Raw genomic sequence first — 19,630 nt, 5'->3', positions numbered from 1 at the left:
CCTTAGAGAAGAAAGAATTTCATGCATCAGGGAGGAGAGTCCTCTGGGGAAGGAGGAGAGAAATATTGATATGATGGGCTGATTCTTCCTCTCAATCAAGTTTTTTGATTTGAGATTCTTCTTCTTAACATTAGGTGGCAGTGTTGTACCATTTCCTTATATTTCAGGGCAAAGCAATGAGGATGCAACTTATTTAAAAAGAAAATATCTCTTCCTATAGTAAATCTAAGGAAATGAAATAGTCCTGTTGGAATCAGTGCTTCTACCAGCTAATTCTTAGGATGATCCTTCTGAGTTAAAGGGATGTTAACTTTACAAGTCAATAGTTTCTTTGAGAATAATCCACCTAAATTTGAGAATAAATCCACAGACAGATGGAGACAGACACAGAGACAGAGATAGAGACAGACAGAGACAGAGGGAGAAGGAGATGGGATAGAGAGAAGGACAGGCACTGGGAGGAAAGAATGAATGAAAACAATGAGATCTGGACTAGAAATCTCACTGAGTTTTTGTAACTAAACATCTAAACTAAAATTTCAACAGCACTAAATCTTAACTGAAAATATCTGTCTAGGATCAAATTAACATGCAGTAGATGATAGTAAGATATGCACAATCACTGCTACTCTAAGTGGCAAAAGATAGTGCTATATCTATCAGGAGAGAAAAACTCCTGTCTTTTGCAAAAATGACTATAAAAATCTTCTTTCTGACAAAGTTTTTCAGCTTCTCTTTCTTGGTTTTCTTTAATAACTTATTTCACGTCATTGTTTGTGAAAAACCAGATTGGAGGCAATTTAACCAAGTCTCTGTTTATTTTCCTAACACACTGGATACATTGCTAGAGCTACAAGGCACTCAGCTGGGCTAAAAGTTAAAAGGAATGGAATCCAAAGCTGTAGAAAACCTTCTGAGCTTGAAATTTGAACTGAAAAATTCCCATGGATTCCACATCCATTTTTTTTTTTTTTTTTGGCCAGTTTCTAGGCCTGTGAATTCCTTGAATGGCAAATTCTGTCAATTAATTCTATAACATAGCTGTCAGGAATTGCTGGAGTATTTATGAAAAGCAAATTCCATTTATTTAATTCAAGTCATCTGCTAATAATTTTATATTGTTTACTTTGAGTGTTTTATACTTTCCATTACTGTGTGGCATATAAACTCATAGAGGAAGGTGTTCCATCTTCATTCAAAGAACATTCACTTATTTTCTACCATAGGAAGGATATGAGAGTGAAGACAGAAGTGAATAGGGACTCTGACTTTTATTTAAAGCATAATTTAGATCATATTATTTTTGTAGTTGTTGATATGATGAATGTTCTTCAGTTTTTCTATGTATATTTTTGATATCCTAAATTAGAGTGTAATTTCCCTTAATGGATAAGAAATTCTCTCCTTTCCTCCTCTCCTTCCCTTTCTTTCCTTCCTTCCTTCCTTCTTTCTTCCCTTCCTCTCTTTCCTCCTTTTTTATTTCTTCCTTCCTCTCCTTCTTTTTTGTTATAGTATTTCCCAGGGAGAGGCAGTATTACAGTGAATAAGGACTTGGATTCAGAATTGGGAAGTCCTGGTTTTAGGTCCTGTCTCTGATAAATCCTGGCTATGTCATTCTGGGCCAATCACTTAATCACACAGTATCCTAGGCACTTATAAAACAGTTTTGCATCTGCACTGGTAGAAGGAGTTTCCATACCAGAATTTTTTACATCAATAAAATTACAGGTTCTTCCAGGATCAACTGAGCTTTATAGCATAAGATGACTTTACAGTTTACCAAGTCCAGACTTCTTACTTTAACAGATAAGGAAACATACCCAGAGAGATTAACTGACTTGCCTAAAGTCATGCAAGTAATAAGTGGCAAATTTAGGAATTTAACTTGCATGATAAAGTGGCAAAATAGGAATTTAAGTCACATATTAAGCCAATAATCTTACCTACCTACCTTAATTACCTACACAACTTGGCATATGGTAAAGATGAATGTAAATGCTTATCATTCAAATGAAAACCCAGGTCCAATTAAAAAAGCTATAGGGAAATTATGTGATAAAGTAGAAAGAATAAGAGATTAAAATTTAAATTTAGGCTTCTGTCTCTGCTACTAACTAGCTGTATGCTTATAGACAAGTCATACAGTCTTTCTGTGCCTCAGTTCCTTCACTTTCCAAATAGTAATAATGCTTACCTAATCTATACCAATGCTACAAAATGCAATGGCTGCAAAAGTCAAATGAAATTAATATAAGAGAGATTAGATAGCACCAATTATAATCATTAAGGACTGACTAGCCAGTTTTGCCCAGTATCCAAAACAGCACTAAATAAAGATGGATACTTGAATACTATTTGATGGGATGCTGAGTAATCTAGATACTTATCAATAGGAAAGAATGAAAAGCTCAGAAAAAGTGTAGAGGAAAACTAACAGCAAAAACCAAAACCAGTTGGGTACTTGTATTTTTTAAATTATGGTGGGGGGAAAGATAAAGATCAGTGCTTGCCTTTCGAGAGGTTCACTAGCCACTCCTTTAATTATTAATTTTGTCATATCTTTCTGATACCCTCTTGGTTTTGTGAATTTATGCATGAATGCAAAATAATAGTGAGGAGAAGGGAAAGGAGGACTATGAAATATATAAATGAGGGATAGGGTGAGAACTTGCTTATCTGTCTCTAAAGCAATCTCCCTCTCTCCATTTTATCTTATGTGCTTTGTCCCATTTTGCAGAAGAATAAGACATGGTATGTATTAAAGGAAGAAGTGTCTAAATATTGTTCCTTGTTGGCAGACAAAATAATCAAATTTGGGTGTCAGAGATCCAGAAGAAATGACTTTTGTGGATAGTCTGTACTATCTTTAAAAAATTCTTGCTTCTTCTATTTCATTTACTCTTTTCCTGACATCATTTCTGTTTATTCCTGTACATTATCAAGAGACCCATTGGAATCAGAGACCTGGGCCAAAGTCAGATTGTTGGAATGGTAACCTCAGCAAAATCCAATAATTTTCTTGGGAATCAGTATCTGGATTTATACAATGAGGAGGCTGAATCAGATGATTCCTAAAATCTTTTCCAGCTTCAACTCTATGATACTATGATGTTCTTGTGTAATGGAAAGAAATGTTGTCTATGGTGCTAAATTGTTCACCTGACAGCATTGTCTCCAGATTTACCAATGACTTCGACTTCCAAATCTAGTTCTTTTCTTAGTCTTTAGCCTTTTTGACCTTTCTGCAGCATTTGACATTGCTGATCACCTCCTTGGGGACACTTCTTTCTCTGTAGATTTGGGGACATTACCTGTTTCTCCTCTCTGTCTGAATGCTTTTTCTCAATTTCTTTTACTGGTTTTTTATCCACATCATATTCACCAATGATGGAAAGCCCCCTCGAATTCTCCCTTGTACCCTCTTCTCATTTTACTCTTTATCACTTCACCTAGTGTTCTCCTCAGCTTCTAAGATTTCACTTATTTCTATACAGATAATTTCTATTATCTATATGTCTGATCCTAGTGTCTACTGAGTTAAGCCATTTATCACCAAATATGTTTTAGACATTTTGAAATGGATCTCCTGTAGGCATTTCATGTTCAACCTGTCCAAAATAGAACTCATTATCTTTTCACCAAAAGATCCATTCTCTTGAATTTTGTTATTTCTATGAAGGACATGGCAAATTTTCCAACAACCCAAGCTCTTAATCCATTACCATCATTGACTCCTCATTCTCATGCAATTCACCTAATTTATTTCTTGTTCTTGTGGTTTTTACCTTACAACACCTATAATGTACATTCCCTTCTCTCTATCCAGTCAACACCTTATATTAGGTCTTGCACTTCTTCCATCTCTTCCCTGGACTGTGACTTATTTGTCTTCAATAGTAGCATTCTAACTTGTCTTCCCTGGAGAAGGAAATGGCAAATCACTTCATTATCTTTGCCAAGAAAACCCCAAGTTTTATGGCTCACAAAAATTTGGACCGACTGAAAACAATTGAACAATGAGAAAAAAAATTGTTTCTCATTCCCTTCTCCTTTTAAATACATCCTCCATTCAGCTACTAAAGTCATTTTAAATAATAACAATAAACAACAACAATAATAATAGTGACATTCATATAGTACATATGTGCCAGGCACTGTGCTTCACAATTAATTATCTCATTTGATTCTCACAACCACCTTACAAATAGATGCTATATTATCCCTCTCTTATAGTTGAGAGACTGAATCAAAAAGAAGTTAATTGACTTGTCCAAGATCACATAGCTAGGAATTGTCTGAGGCTCAATTTGGACTCTAAGCCAGTGATGATGTTTCTCTAAAGTTAAGATGTTATCACTTCTCTAAATTGCTTCGAGCATATCATACCTCTGCTCCACTGGCTCCCAATTACCTTTAGGTATCCAATATAAATTTTAACATTTAAAGTTTTTCCCAAGGTACCACCTTCCTACCTTTCTAGCTTTCTGATTTCCAACCCATATCTTCCCATCCTCCTTGTCTACCAACCCTTTATAATCCAGCTACCTTGGTCTAATTGCCCTTCCTTGAACTCAATATGTCAGCCTTAGAAGCTCTTTACCTTCATCTTCAATTTTATAAGACTTACTTCAAATCTTACCTTCTTCAGGGGTGTTTTCACCTGTCCCCCTAAAAACTGCTGCCTTCCCCTCTCAGATTACCTTCCATTTACTCCGGATGTAGCTTATGGATAACTAGTGATTTATATGTTTATACAATAACCAAATGGTCATATGTTTTTGACTATCTTTATATGCCCAGTGCTTCATATAGTACCTGGCACATAATAAGCTTTTACTAAGATAAGTTCTCCATACTGAGAAACCCTAAGTTTTCTTGTTTGTACTTGAGTGAAAAATATATAATTGAACCTTCTTTCCTAATGAGCTAGTATCCTTGGGTTAGTAAATTAATTTTTCTATGTTTTATATATGCCTCTGTTTTTTAGTGCATTTGCCTTCTTCTTGTTAGGATTTTGGGTTCTTCCCTTCTAGTAAGGTTCTCTATTTCTAAAGGAACTCTTACTTTCTTATATTTGGAGGATAAAAGGCTAATACCTCAGGTCTTTCCTAAGTCCTCAGCCTTTTCCACTTAAAACTTACTTAGGGGTTTCCTTTATCCTCATTTTCAAATCAAAGATACACATTTTCTAAATGAGATTTAGGCTGAGTAGAGAAAATCAGGGTTAGAATTTGAATTAAAGCTTCAAGATCTTAATTCCTCGACCTGAAACTTACTTTTCTCAACCACTTTTTATAAGAAGCAGAGATGGTAATAAGCTCTTATGAGTCACTTTCCATTAATGAATCTCATGTCTCTTTTGAAGTAATAATTACTATAAGCACTTTGCAGGAACACTTCTGTTATTTTTACCAATAATCTGAGACATTGGGCCCTTTCCAAGGCAATCAATGAACATTGATTGCTACATGCCAGGCACTGTGCTAGTTGCTGAAGATACAAATAAACAACCAAATCAGTCCCTGTCTTTAAGAAGATTTAATTTTGTAGTAGGGAAAAGTATACTCATATACACTCGTGTGTGTGTGTGTGTGTGTGTGCGTGTGTGCGTGTGTGTAATACAAAAGGATAATTTATGTGTATATATGAAAATATATAGGCAACAGGCGCTTTCAGTTGGGAGATGAGTAAAAGAAGGAAGGGCATATATATAACATCTATTTGGGTCTAATAGTAGCCATCTCTGGGAGGAAGGAGTAAGGGAAGAAAAAGATCTTATGATAATTTTGTTGTGTGTTTGAAAGGAACAGAAAATTGTGCATAACAGATTTGAAGTTTCATATGCAATGATTTTTTTTATTGTACTATGTAATAGTACATAGTATTCTATGTAATAGAAATGCTCATTTTATGTGCTAAACCACAAATTAATTAATTAATTAAGTTACAAGAAAAATGGAAGCCAGGGATTCTAAGAGACAAAAGAGAAGAAAGGATACATTCCATACTTGGAGAAAAAGCCTTGACAAAAGCTGAAAGATGGAAAATGGAATAACATGGATGAAGAGCAATAAACAAACCAGTTGGTTTGGAATCTGGACCACAGGAAAGGCAATAATATGTAATAAACATGGAAAGGTATGCTGGAACTAGATTGTGAATGCTCTTCACTCCCATCCAAACTTGCATTTATCCTAGAAGCAAGAGGAAGTCATTGAAGATGACTGATCTAGCAGGAGAATGATATGATCAACCTTATGCTTCTAGAATAGCATTTTAGCACAAGTGTGTGGAAAATGGATTTGAGAAAGAGCATCATGAGACAGGGCAGACAAAGAAAGGGTACCTAGGAAAGCCAATAAACATCTAGATTCTAGATGCTTTTTTTTTTCAAGGATGAAAAAATTTAGGACCAGATGGACATTGAGCAGTCGACTGATTCATTCCTTAATTTTATAGAAATGAAGAAACTCAACAGTGAAAGGTGGTGCCAATATGGCAAAGTAAAAATAGGGACTTGCCTGACTCCCCCCCCCCCAACTGCTCCAAATTCCTTTAAATAATGACTCTAAACAAATTTTAGAGCATCTGAACACCCCAAAAAGAGAGTAAAACATTTTCCAGCTGAAGACAATTTAGAAACTCAGCAGAAAAGGGATGGGAGTCCTGAGGTAAGGCACACCAGCACAGCCCTGTACCGAGACCCAGCTGACCTTTGAATCAACTTCAGTACTGGTCGGTCTCAGCCCAGAGACATCAGAGGACCTGAAGGCCAGCAGAAATATCCATGGAACCAGAGTAGGAGTCCAGTCCACAATTCCAGCGCAAGCTGAGCCCTGACCCCAACTCCCACCTGGAGCCCAGTATCAGGGAGGCAAGACCTCTGAACCAGCAGAAGCGCTGGGTCTGGACCTCTCAGCCCACGGACACCAGGGACGACTCAGAAGATCAGTGGAGAGGGTCTGTGGCAATGGGGTGGGAGTCTGGTACAGTCCTAGTGCAGCCCGGGTCGTTGGAGTCCCAGCCTAGAACAGCAAACTACGTCTTACAGCTATAGTGAGGAGTTCGTCTACTCAACCCCCAGCTGAGAGTATATATTGCCCATATATTTTCTCATGTACAAACAGATTATCCTTTTGTATTTAACACACACACACACACACACACACACACACACACACACACACACACACGCTACAGATACCAACAGAAAAGGTGCTTTTGGTCAGATTCTTAGAAGGATTTCTCAAAAACAGCAAATTCACACATATCATTTGACCGTTATAACACCACCATCATGACTAATCATGAATACCAAAAGAGATTTGGGGGAAAAAAGAAAAGAAAAGAAAAAGAAAATGACCTATATGTACAAAAAATATCCATAGCAGCTCTTTTTTCAGGACAAAAAAAATTAAGGGGATGCCTATCAATTGGGGAATGGCTCAAGAAATTGTGGTATGTATTTAGGGTGAAATATTATTGTTCTATGGGAAATGATAAGCAGGATGCTCTCGAAAAAAAATAAAAACTCAGAAAGTTCTCCATGAACAAATTAAAATATATTGTATACGAAGTAATAGCAATGTTTTGGGATGACCAGATGTAAATGACTGCTATTCTCAGTACTATCATCATCCACAACTACTCTGAAGGACTTATGATAAAAAATCCTATTGATTTCTTCTAGAGAAGAAATTGATTGTCTAAATCCAGATTGAAACATTCTTTATTTCTCTATTTTTAACTAAATTTTTCTTGAGGGTTTTTATTTTCATTAAGGTAGGAGATCTGTGGGTGTTTTTTTTTTTTTTTTTTTGACAACTTGACTTTTATGTTTTGCCTAACTTCACATGTGGTTTCTTAATTGTGGGTGGGGATAAGGGAGAGAACCTAGAATTCAAAAATCTTAAAAACAAATGTTTTAAAAAATTGTGTTGAATGTAACTGGAGAAAAATATTAAATAAATAAATGAAATGAGAAGCTAAAAAACCCCCCAAAAACAAAAACATAACACTTAACAGTGGTCACTGGTTTTAGATATCCTGAGAATGTAACTTGGTTGGAAAGGCACAATCTGGTTTTAAAACTAGAAAGGGAGTTTGAATTTCAGGTCTTTACTGACTCATTCCTTTACTCAAGTTACTTACCCTTTTGGCATCCTCACTTCCTAATCTGTTGAATAGCGTGAAACTTCTGTTCCATCTCTCATACATCTTTTAAGAATGTGCTTTTATGAAAGAGTGTATATATGCCAAATAAAAAGGCCATCTTGGGATGGCATCCAATACAGAACATGTGGCAATATTTACATTCTGTAAGCTTCCAATGCTTGGCTTAAGACATTTGATCTTTTCTACTTTTCTACTTTTATAAGGGTGATTTAATTTTTTCTTCTCACTAAGTCAAAGGGAAATCCACTCATCATCTGAACTGAGCATGGGTCTGTTATATAGATATATATCTTTTAAAAACAATGCAGAAATGACATTACAAGAGTCTCTAGAGTCAAACTGCTTTTAAGATATGCATGTTTAATGGATGGCTCAGCTGAGGCCATAGATATTTGTGTTAAATAGAACGGATTTCACCAGCTTCCCTGATAAGGAAGGTCAGGTCACACACCTTGGGAAACATTCTGGCTGGAGAGAAATTTTCTCTAGTTTCAAATAGGATCTAAAGTCTGGAATCTTCACGAAGATGATATATTATACTTGCCTCTGCATAAAGAATACAGCATGTAGTCAGCATTAGAAAAACATAATAATTTTCCTGGGGATTCTTTCCAGAATGAAACAATAATAATTAATTGCTATATGTCAGCAGGAAGAAATATTCCTAGTAGAGAATGCCAGGGACCTGTCCTTGGCCCTTGCTGTTCAGTATTTTTATCACTATCTTAAACAAATAGGTAGATGACCAGCTTATCAAATCAGAAAATGTGTATGACAAAGAGCCAACTGGATGGCAGGATCAAAATCTAAAAAAAGACTTTCTTCAATATGTCAGAATGACAAGGTAAAATTACTAAGATGAAATTAGTAGGAAACCATTTAAAATCCCCAACAAGTTTTAAAAAATCAGTTTTACAGGTAGGGAGAGGACACAGAAGTAAACAACAATTCATGTAAAGATGTGGAAGGTGGGGTTGTTCGTGGAAAGATGTAGAGGGTGGGATTGGTAGACAGAACACTTATACTTTGGCCTAGTGTCCCTAGACTCATACTCTGAACTGTCTTTTCAGAACTGGTAATGAGTTTGATATGAACCCCAAACTAGTTTATTCTGTTCCCTAGTCAGGAAATGCTAAAACGAGCCCATCCTGCTCCTATTAGCCATCTTAATTAGTATACAAAAGGGTCAGCTTTCCCAGACTGTCTTATTACCATAGTTAAAACAGTTATAATTTGAATTCTATCAACTATAATTTCATACAAAAATAAGTTAGCTTTCCCAGACTTGAATGGCATAGCTTTAGAAAGTTTTGGGACCTGATCCCTCCCTGACTTCTCCCCAACTCCTCCCTAGTTCTTCCTCTTACTCTCCAGATCCTGTCTCTGTTCCCCTGAGATTTTAAAAGTTGTGTCCTCCAAAAGCAAGTTGCTCATTCATTTATGACTCTGATTTGCCTAATTGTGTTTGTTTGAGCCCATGCGCTATTTGTGTAATAAAATAGCAAACCTCTGTTACCTGTGATGGATGTCTCTGACATAATTTCTTTATGTCCTGAACTGAATCTTTATTATATTATTTTTATAATATTCTTTTACAATTATGCTCACCCAAATCTATTTCATATTACCACTTCCTGTTGGAGTTCAGCTATTCCCTGGTCCTCCGGTGAATATACTGCAAGATCGATAATGTGAGCTATAACCAGTGGAAAAGAGTTGTAAAATTCTGATGTCTAGTTACTCCAAAAGGGTTTTACTTTAGCCTTTTTTTCTATGATGGTCTATTTTGCCAAGAAGCCAGTTCTCAGTAGTTTGCATGGCCTCAGGGATAAACATTTAGACTACCAATTTTAGTGTGCCTCAAGCTGAAACAAGCCATTAGTTCCTAGCTCCTAGTTGATAATAGACCCTACGGGGAAAAAAGGAGGTGGCAGTGATGGGGAGAGCATTTAAATGCAACAACCAAAATGTTTTCTGTTTTCTTTTTCCTTGGTTAATATCTGTGGAATGCACAGATATTGTATATGGTATATAGGTATATAATAGTGTTTATGGCTGGGAGAAGTTCAACACATGCTAACTAAACATTCTCACATTCCCTCCATTTTCTCCCCAGGTAATAAATTGCTCAAATTCAAATGGTGTGCCTTAACTAAAATCAGCTGAGGATGGAGTTTTCCCCAGAGAGTTTTTCTCCATCTATATTACATAGTTACTTCTCCATTAATATGAGAAAGTGGAGACACCATTGAGAGGATTATAATATTGAAATCTTGCCTATCAGGGATGGAAATGGTTAAGATTATTTCTGAAATAGATGCAGCTGTTAAATAAATCAAAAAGGTATTAAATGTTAACTTAAATGTACCTTACCAGCTGGGATAAAGTATACATACTGCATCTAGTGAAATAGATCCATTATGTGATATACTCTTTTGGTTTATACTCATTTGGTGCACTTTTTATATTGTCAGACTGGTTGCAACTAAAAAATTGCATTGCCAGCCATAATCTTTAGTTTTCAATGATATTTTTTTGCTTTTGGGAATTGTTATGCAATTTATTTGTTTCCAGTTTTGAACCTCTGTTTATGTTTTAAAAGAACTAGAAAAACATAGAGGTTGGAAATTATTGTGCATTTGAATTCAATAAGCATTTGAAGCATCTTTTAAAAAGAGACATGAAAAACTGAAAGTGTCTTTAATCACTCTACATTACATGTTTTTAGAAAGAGATAATAGTTCTTGGACTAAGTCAAAAACAAGGGCTGTTGGAACTAGGAATTCTAATTCTGACTGACGAATTTATGCTTTGGCTTAAATCACCCAACTGAAAGAGGTTCTGACACCAGAAAGCATTCTATAAAATGGAAACAATGATTCTGTCCAATTTTAAGTAATTGTTGCAAAGGTTAACTAATCATTCACAATAATGTTTTTGCAAATTTCAAAAGGTTAAGGAAACATACAATTTCAATTGTTTCTGATATTTTGTTATGTATGTTTTGTATCACTAGGAGATAAATTAGCCAGTTATAGCAATGGAAGAAATAGTTTTATTTGGGAATACAAAGGTAAAAGTCTCCACATAATGGGGGGACACATGATACAAGAAAAGAAAACATTAATATTATTTGGTACAAGATTCTAGAATTCTCTATGTATTCATGTAGAGAAATGGTTCAAGTATATATGTTACTGTAATAAATTAGTAGGGTTTAACATGCTTGGAAATAAAATCATGACTCTTATCCTTGATTTGTTTAACCCACATCCTATGATTATCATCTATATCAAAACTGGAATGGGTTATGGATTTGGTTTATATATCCATGATTGCATTGAAATTCAAATGTAGTCATTAGCTTCATTTAGATAATATATTAATACTTCCCCTCCCCTTGCCCTGACACAGATACTTTAAAAGAAGGGCAAACATTTGTTTGTAGGTATATATTGTCTACATCTATATAGACACATATATGTAGCTTTTATTAGATAGATATTCTCATTATAAAATAAGAAACTTTATTACACTTTTATGTTTACCACTCTCAGCTTTTCAAAACTTTTGTGAAAACAAATACATAAGGAAAATGCATACCCTGTGTACATACCTGACACAAAAGTACAAAACCACAGGTCCTGACTTTTTGGGAAAGTCATGTTCCAACACTCTGCGATCTAGTTGAAGCCAGTTTAAATGTCCCCTGAGAAAAAAAAGAAAATACAAATTAAAGTCTACAATATTTCCAAAGATTCTTAGGGAATGTGTGTTCATATTCATGCACAACTCAGCAGAATCTCTGAGATGTGCAATACAAGAATAAATCTGGAGATTTTGCTTAGTGTCAAAGGAATTGGTAACTCATAGGTACTTTATGGTATCATAGGGTCAGTATTTGGAGAAGGCTTAGGAAATGGTCAGCAAATATGGAATCTGATAGAAAAAAATCCAATGACATGAGAATATTTTATACTTACTTTATAGTTCAAAGATTTCACTGAAATTCAAATAAAATCATTAACTTCATTCAAATAACATTAACAAATATCCTTCTCCTCTTATTCTCTTTCTCTCCACATTTTTAAATGTCTTTTTTTTTTCCTGAGGAATTCAAAGCCCTTTATAGATCTTTCATTAATCCACATAATTTCTTGATAGAAATAATGGAGAGAAAACAACCTTTTGATTTAAAATGGCCAGAGAAAGCCACTGAACAATTTAATGAAGTCATAATTCTCTTTTCTTCATCTTATTATATTTTGGGGTTGATTTTGCTTTAATTTTTTTGCTTTAATTCATCAATGACACTAAATACTTGATCCTCTTGCAAAGTGGAAAGTCATGGCAGCCAAGGGAAGGCAATGGCAACTTAAATAACAAAGCATTTGCAAAATTACAGATTGGAAGAGGATTATAAATAATATCCCCTTATAACATGGTGAAAAACAGTAAAATTGAAAATTGGGGATTCAACTAAATTAGATTATTCAAAGTATACATATAAAAGTGGAAGATAACAAATAGGAAATGGAAAAGATGAAACAGTGTTTCTATTTGCTGTGTTGATCTATTATGAGTATAAATGTGAATTTAAATTATTATTATATCTTCTGATTATCATTTCAACAAAACATAAAACAGAGAAAGAGATAAATATCAAAGGTGTTCACCAACATTACAGAGTTTTGTGTAGTACCCCAATGGAAAAGGAATATCTAGAGATAAGGTCCTTCAGATGATTTTATTTGTGCATGGTATTATACTGACATCATCAGAGCCCAGAAGATTACATGATACCCTTAAAGAGATCCATAGCCAATCAAGTAAGATTAGCCTAAGAATCTACAAAGGAAAAATCTAATAGATAAAGAATTTCTATTGCCTATACTATAGCCAAGCTTCTTAAAATGTGAGTCACAACCCCATATGGAGGTCGTGAAAAATTTGGCAACAGTAAAAGATTTCTGAATGAAATGATCAAAAATTAATTAAAAATCAAATGCATAATAAACCTGAGGTCTTTCTAACAGCACTTGCCTGTATTGCATCATGAGACTTGCAGCCTTGGTTTTGAACACATAACATACACACTTTGCACTGTGCATGCATGAATGCTGCCAGAAACACCTCAACTTAGATTTGAGGTAGGATCACATAAAAAAATTCTCAGGCAAAAAGGGGTCACAAGTGGAAAAAGTTTAAGAAGTATTGGACTATGACATATATTTGGATAAATTGAGTTGGTTCATCAAGTTGGACTCAAAATTGAATAGGAAGTCAGAGCATCAGCTAGATTAAATTTGGCAATTGCATAAAGCTTTCAACAATCTCCAAATACTTCCTTTCATAAAAGGAAATCATCTTTCAAACTTTACTTTCACTCCTCCCTCTCCATTCAGTTGCCAAATCTCGTTAATTTTACCTTCCTATATCTCACACCCATTTTTTTTTTCCCTTTACTTAACCACTAACCTAGATCAGAATCTTATTACCTCTCAATTAAGCTACTGCAATAACTCTTCTTGTCTTAAATCTCTGCTAAACAGATATTCCTAAAAGACAGTCTTAGCATATCACTTAGCATATCAAAAAGCTTTAATGACTCCCTATTGCTTCTAGGATGATGTGATAATTTAATTTATATAACGCTTAATTTGTGAACAACACTGGAAGGTAAGTGCTATGATTCTTCCATTTTTCAGAAGAGGAAACTAAGGCAGAGAGGAAAACAACTCTTCTGTTTAGTATTTAAATTGTAAAATCTAGCTCCATTCTCTTTTCATGTTTTTTGTACTCTTCATGCATTTTATAGTCTAATCAAAATAACCTACTTGCTATTCCTTAGATATGAAATTTTATCTTTCATTTCTGTGTCTCTGTACAGACTGCCCATTAATAGCCCGGAATGCATTCCTTCTTCATCATGGTTCCTTATATTTCCTAGTTTCCTTCAAGTTTCAATTCAAGAATCATACATAATCAATGAAGTTACAATTCAATGGGAAACAGTTTCTAGGGCTAGGGGAAATCTGTGTAGCAAATTTTTCTGATAAATGTCTAATTCAAAATACATAGCTAATATAATTAAATATATGTCATTCCTCAAAACACAGTCAAAGATATAAAGAGGTTTCAAATAAAGAAGCTATGTGAAAAATGCTTTAAATCACTAATAACAAGTAAAATTCAAATTTATGAAACTCTTTATAACATCCCAATCAGATTAGTAAGTATGACAAAATATGAAAATGACAATTGTTGAAGGAGGTAGAAGATAATTTCACTAATGCATTCACTCTAGTTGGTGCTGTGAAATGGCCTAACCATTTGGGAAAGTAATTTGACACTATATCCCTTCTATTACATAACTAAATTGTTCATGCCACTGGTAGACATACTCTCAAAAGAAGTAAAATACAGAGGAAAAGGGAAAATGACCCATATGAATAAAATATACTTATAGCAACATTTCCTGTTGTTGCAAAAAAATTGTAAATAGCAACCTAGCAATAGGAAAATGACCAAATAAATTGTAATATATGAATATAATAGAATATTATTGTACCATAAGAAATGACAAATATGAAGAATTCAGAGAAACCTAGAAAGATTTGTATGAACTGACACAGATTGAAATAAATGGAACCAGGAGAAAATTTACATGATGATCACAATAATGCAAAGAAAAACAATTTGTTGTTAGAGGGAATGTGGGAAAACTGGGACACATTAATACATTGCTGGTGGAGTTGTAAACTAATCTGACCTTCTGAAGAGCAATTTGGAACTATGCCCAAGCAACTATCAAACTGATCCAGCAGTGTCTCTATTGGGTCTGTATCAAGGACCCACATGTGCAAAAATGTTTGTGGCAGCCCTTTTTGTAATGGCAATGAACTAGAAACTAAATGGATGTCCATTAGCTGGGGAATAGTTGAATAAGTTATAATATATAAATATCATGGAATATTATTGTTCTATAAGAAACGTTCAGCAGGATGGTTTCAAAGGTGCCTGGCGAGACTTACATGAACTGATGCTGAGTGAAATGAGTAGAACCAAGAAAATATTACACAGAGCAACAAGAAGATTATGTGAAGATCAACTGTGACGGACTTGACTCTTTTTAACAACAGGCTTGTGATGGAGAGAGCCATCTGTACCCAGAGAGAAGACTGTGAGGACTGAATGTGGTTCAAAACATAGTATTTTCACTTTTTCGTTGTTGCTTGCTTGCCTTTTCTTTTTGCCTCATTTTTTTCTTTTTTTGATCTGATTTTTCTTGTGCAGCATGATAAATGTGGAAATATATTTAGAAGAATTGCACATGTTTAACTTATATTGGATTACTTGCTGTCTATGCATGGGGGTGGAGGGAAGGGAGGGAGAAAAATAAGGTTTCACAGGGGTGAATGTTGAAGACTATCTTTTCTTTTATTTTGAAAATAAAAGCTATTAATAAAAATTTAAAAAATTTGTAAGGAATACAAGACTTTGAGCAATGTAACATCCAATCATGACTTGAGAAGATCAATAAAAAAGCCTTCCACTTGTCCCTTGAGAGGTGATTGATTATATGTATAGAATAAGACAGACATTTTCAGACAAAGTCAACAGGTTAAATTGTTTTTGTTTGATTATTTTAATTTCTTAAGGGAGAGGTTTTATGGAGGTATAGGTAGGTAATGGGAAGCAATAGAGATGAAAAAAACAAAAAAAAGAACATCAGTGAAACATCAATAAGTGCACAGAAAAGAACAAAAAGGGGATATAAGCAAGGCAGTTTTATGACTTCTATGGTAAATATAATATTCAGAAATTCAGTTTTATATACAATCCCATTTTGTTCTTTTTTTTTTGATTAATGAAATGTTTATATTTGTTTATAATTGTTGAATTCACAGTCAAAAGAAAATTTAAATGAAAGAAAAGGGGAAAAACCCAAGTTTCTTGAGACTTTCTTGATTTTCAATGTTGTTAGTTTTTCCTCATTAAAATTACTCTATACCAATTTGTATATATTTTGTGCAACATGGTTTTAAAATTGACCACTGTCGAACATATCTTACCCCTCAGCCTGCTATTTGATTCATCATGTTTTTCCATATTTTAACATAATCCAAAAGTGTGTGTGGCTAATTTTTTTTTTATTAACTTCAGAAGTGCTACTTCCTTTTTTTTAATAAATCATCTCTGAGTTACCCGGAGAGTTTTTTTTTTTTTTAATAATGAGCAGTTAGATACTACATTAAGGTTTCTAAAACATTTTATATTATTAAAATATTACTTATTTAACAAACTAGAGAAACAGATTTTCTAAAAAGCAATTGCTCACTTCTCTTCATATATATCACTCCTCCTAATTTGATATCAGAATTACTGGCAATACTATTTATTAACAGAGAAACCAATAATAATGGGCATATTAAAAACAGAATTTTAGCTGTGAAAAAGATCACATCTAGAGTTACTTCTGATCATTGTCATTCCTTTTGACTTATCTTCACTTTGGAAATATGGTCCCTCCTTTCAGCATTTCTAGATGGCAGCCAAAGCATCTCTAGAATCCAGTTCTTTTCATATTCTTTCTCATTGCCTGACTTGGCTTTTCTTCAACCATTATGTCTATTTCTTTTCAGAATGATAGTTGCCAATCTGTCATAGGCTTTTCACCAAAAAATGGCAAAAACTACCCTACTTCCAAAGTACTCTTAGAAACAAAGAAACTTCTCTATGAGAAAAGCAATTGAGGGTTGTGTTACATTTGCATTTACTTGTCTGTGCATATTATGTTCCCACCAAAATAAAACAAGCTCCCTGAGGGCAGCCTATATTTTTTCTGTCTTTATAGTCCCAACATGAAGGAATAGATGTCCCATATTTTTAAAACCAAAATGATGCTATGTCCATGAAGCATTGAACACAACAATCTTCCAAAAAGAGTTATCCGAGAGTTATACCCACATACATATATATACACACATAAATGCACACATATATGCCTACCAGATATATATATATACATATATATCAATGTACATTCATGCATACATGTGTATATATGAATACTTGCCATACAATTATATACACATGTATGTAATATTCTGAAAGCTATTTATAGCCACTAAATGTTTATATACATACATTTACATATGTGTGTATATTTAAAACCAATGACATTGAAAAAAAGTGGTAAAAAGATAATTCAGGAAATATATAATCAGAAAAGAAAATAAATTAGTCCTATAGAAAGAGCAAGCTATAATAGTCTCATTGATATTTGGTAATGTTTAAAGATGTAGAAAAATCTCTAGTTCATTGGGAGGTTTTTTATTTTTTATTTTATTTTGTTTTGAAAATGATCTCCCAATCTCATCGAGGTTGAAAGTTCAGCACTCATGAGCCCAATCTCAATGCTGATGTATAGGAAGATTTAATCTGCTCTTTTTCTCTGACTTTTATCCCTTGTTAGGCATTCTGTTGGCCCTCTGCTGCCAGGGGCTTACCTTGTTAGTGCTAGACTTAATATGGACACTCAATTATCATTCTAGAACTCAAGAGATCTATCAGCCTCAGTTTTCCCTAGAAGCAGGGAGTATAGGTGTAAATCCCTACTCCTAGTCTGGTGCACCTTTTTGTGTGTGAAGGATTTAAGGGACAAAATGGACACAAATCACGCAGGATGAGAAGGCACAGATGGGTTGCAATCTCCCATTGTAGGCTATGTGTACCACTATACAGATCCATAGAATACTGAAGAAAATAATTCTCTACACCTATTCCATCTTAGTTCATTACCCAATGAGGGGAAAAAACTTAGCACTTCTTTACAAAAAAAGAAGAGTCTTTTGTAAGTTTTGGATATGAGCTAGAGGAAAAGAAAAATAAAATAGTATTTGATATGAGTTGTCCTTTTTTCTCTCTTAGCCAGAGATTACACCAAGAATACATAGAGTGTTCTAAAGCCTGCACTGATTTGGAGGCTTTCTGACTGATTGAGATTGAGTATGGGACCATAATTCTGATGAGGAGTTCTTTACCTTTTTAATGCCATAGAGCCCTCTGATAATTTCTTGAACTCATTTTTTTTCAGAATTTTTAAAATTTACATAGAAAATTACATGAGGAATATATTGAAAAATTATATTGAAAATATTCAATTATATTGAAATAATTATCTATCTATATCATATGCATATGTAGAAATGTGTACATATGTGTACATATACATATATATGCATATTTTAAAGGCTTATTTTCTTCTGAATACTTTTAAACTTGTGTATTATTTCTGGAAGTTTTAACTTTCTCCTTCACAGGTTAGCTGCTAATAGCAAGATTATATGGTGATCAATTCTAACAGAAGTGGCTTTTTTCAATAGCGAGGTGATTCAGACCAGTTCTAATGGTCTTGTGATGAAAAAAGTATTTGAGTAGAGAAAGTATTGTGGGGACTCAATATGGATGACAGCATAGTATTTTCACTTTTTTTTTTTGTTTGCTTGCATTTTGTTTTCTTTCTCATTTTTTCCCTTTTTGATCTGATTTTTCTTGTGTAGCATGATAATTATGGAAATAAATAGAGAAAAACAGCACATGTTTAACATATTTTGGATTACTTGCTATCTAGGGAAAGGGATGGGGAGAAATGGAGGGAAAAAATTTGTAACACAAAGTTTTACAAGGGTGAATGTTGAAAATTATCTATGCATATGTTTTGAAAATAAAAAGCTTTAATAAAAAAAGAAATTAAGTAGTATATTAAAAAGTTAGCTGTTAGAAAAGACACACTAAGTTTAAAGAACTTGTTGGCAGAGAGGGCAAAGGAAAGAAGGAAACCCTACTAGAACCAGGATTTTCAGGAGTGGTACAAACGAAAATCTAACCCAAATAACATGAAAAGGGAAGCAAGTAGTTTGAGAGGTCTTTGAAAGTAGGAAGCCTACCAGGAAGACCAGAAACTCAGTACTTTGAGTTAGTAAAGTTATCCCTTCCACATTTCAACTTCCCCCCTCACAGTTTAGATATATCATGGGTCCGTATAGAAATCAAAAGGGAATTTTGGGGAATTTTGTGGAAGCTGCAGTCAACACATGAAGGCCAACATAAGACACAGAAAAGGTTTAGAAATTAAGAAATGCATGTAATATACATATGATATTGTATAATAACAACACATTTTATCTTTTAATACTATCATAATTAAGATGTCTTCTCTGGTGTGAAGGGAGGGCAAAAATTTTTTCATAGATTTTTCTAAATTGAGGAGGAACCACATTCCTCTTCCCTTTCCCATTTCCCTTCCCAAAATATAGAAGGAATCACTATATTTCAGGAATGACTAGGGTCAGATACTAGCAAGAGAGAGTGCCATGGTCCTCTGTGATAGGGCTTTCCCAGTGGTCTAATTTTCAGGGAAGCTAAGGCAAGCCCGTAGTGGACCTTGTGT

The 19,630-nt window shown here is 34.2% G+C and overlaps 1 protein-coding gene across 4 annotated transcripts in view; it reads right to left on the bottom strand.

Moving 5' to 3' along the window:
- The window catches only part of FRMD4A (FERM domain containing 4A), a 737,403-nt gene that overhangs the window by 156,235 nt on the left and 561,538 nt on the right, over positions 1-19,630 (bottom strand). For all 4 annotated transcript variants that reach the window (XM_051962747.1, XM_051962746.1, XM_051962745.1 and 1 more), the window contains exon 4: positions 11,792-11,884. In XM_051962747.1, coding sequence (XP_051818707.1) covers positions 11,792-11,884 — 93 coding nt within the window. The remainder of the gene's footprint in view (positions 1-11,791; positions 11,885-19,630) is intronic.

The sequence above is a fragment of the Antechinus flavipes genome, chromosome 5 (assembly GCF_016432865.1).
Source record: "Antechinus flavipes isolate AdamAnt ecotype Samford, QLD, Australia chromosome 5, AdamAnt_v2, whole genome shotgun sequence".
Taxonomy (NCBI): domain Eukaryota; kingdom Metazoa; phylum Chordata; class Mammalia; order Dasyuromorphia; family Dasyuridae; genus Antechinus; species Antechinus flavipes.
Note: the sequence above shows the minus strand (reverse complement) of the source record. Positions and strands in the feature narration are given on the sequence as shown.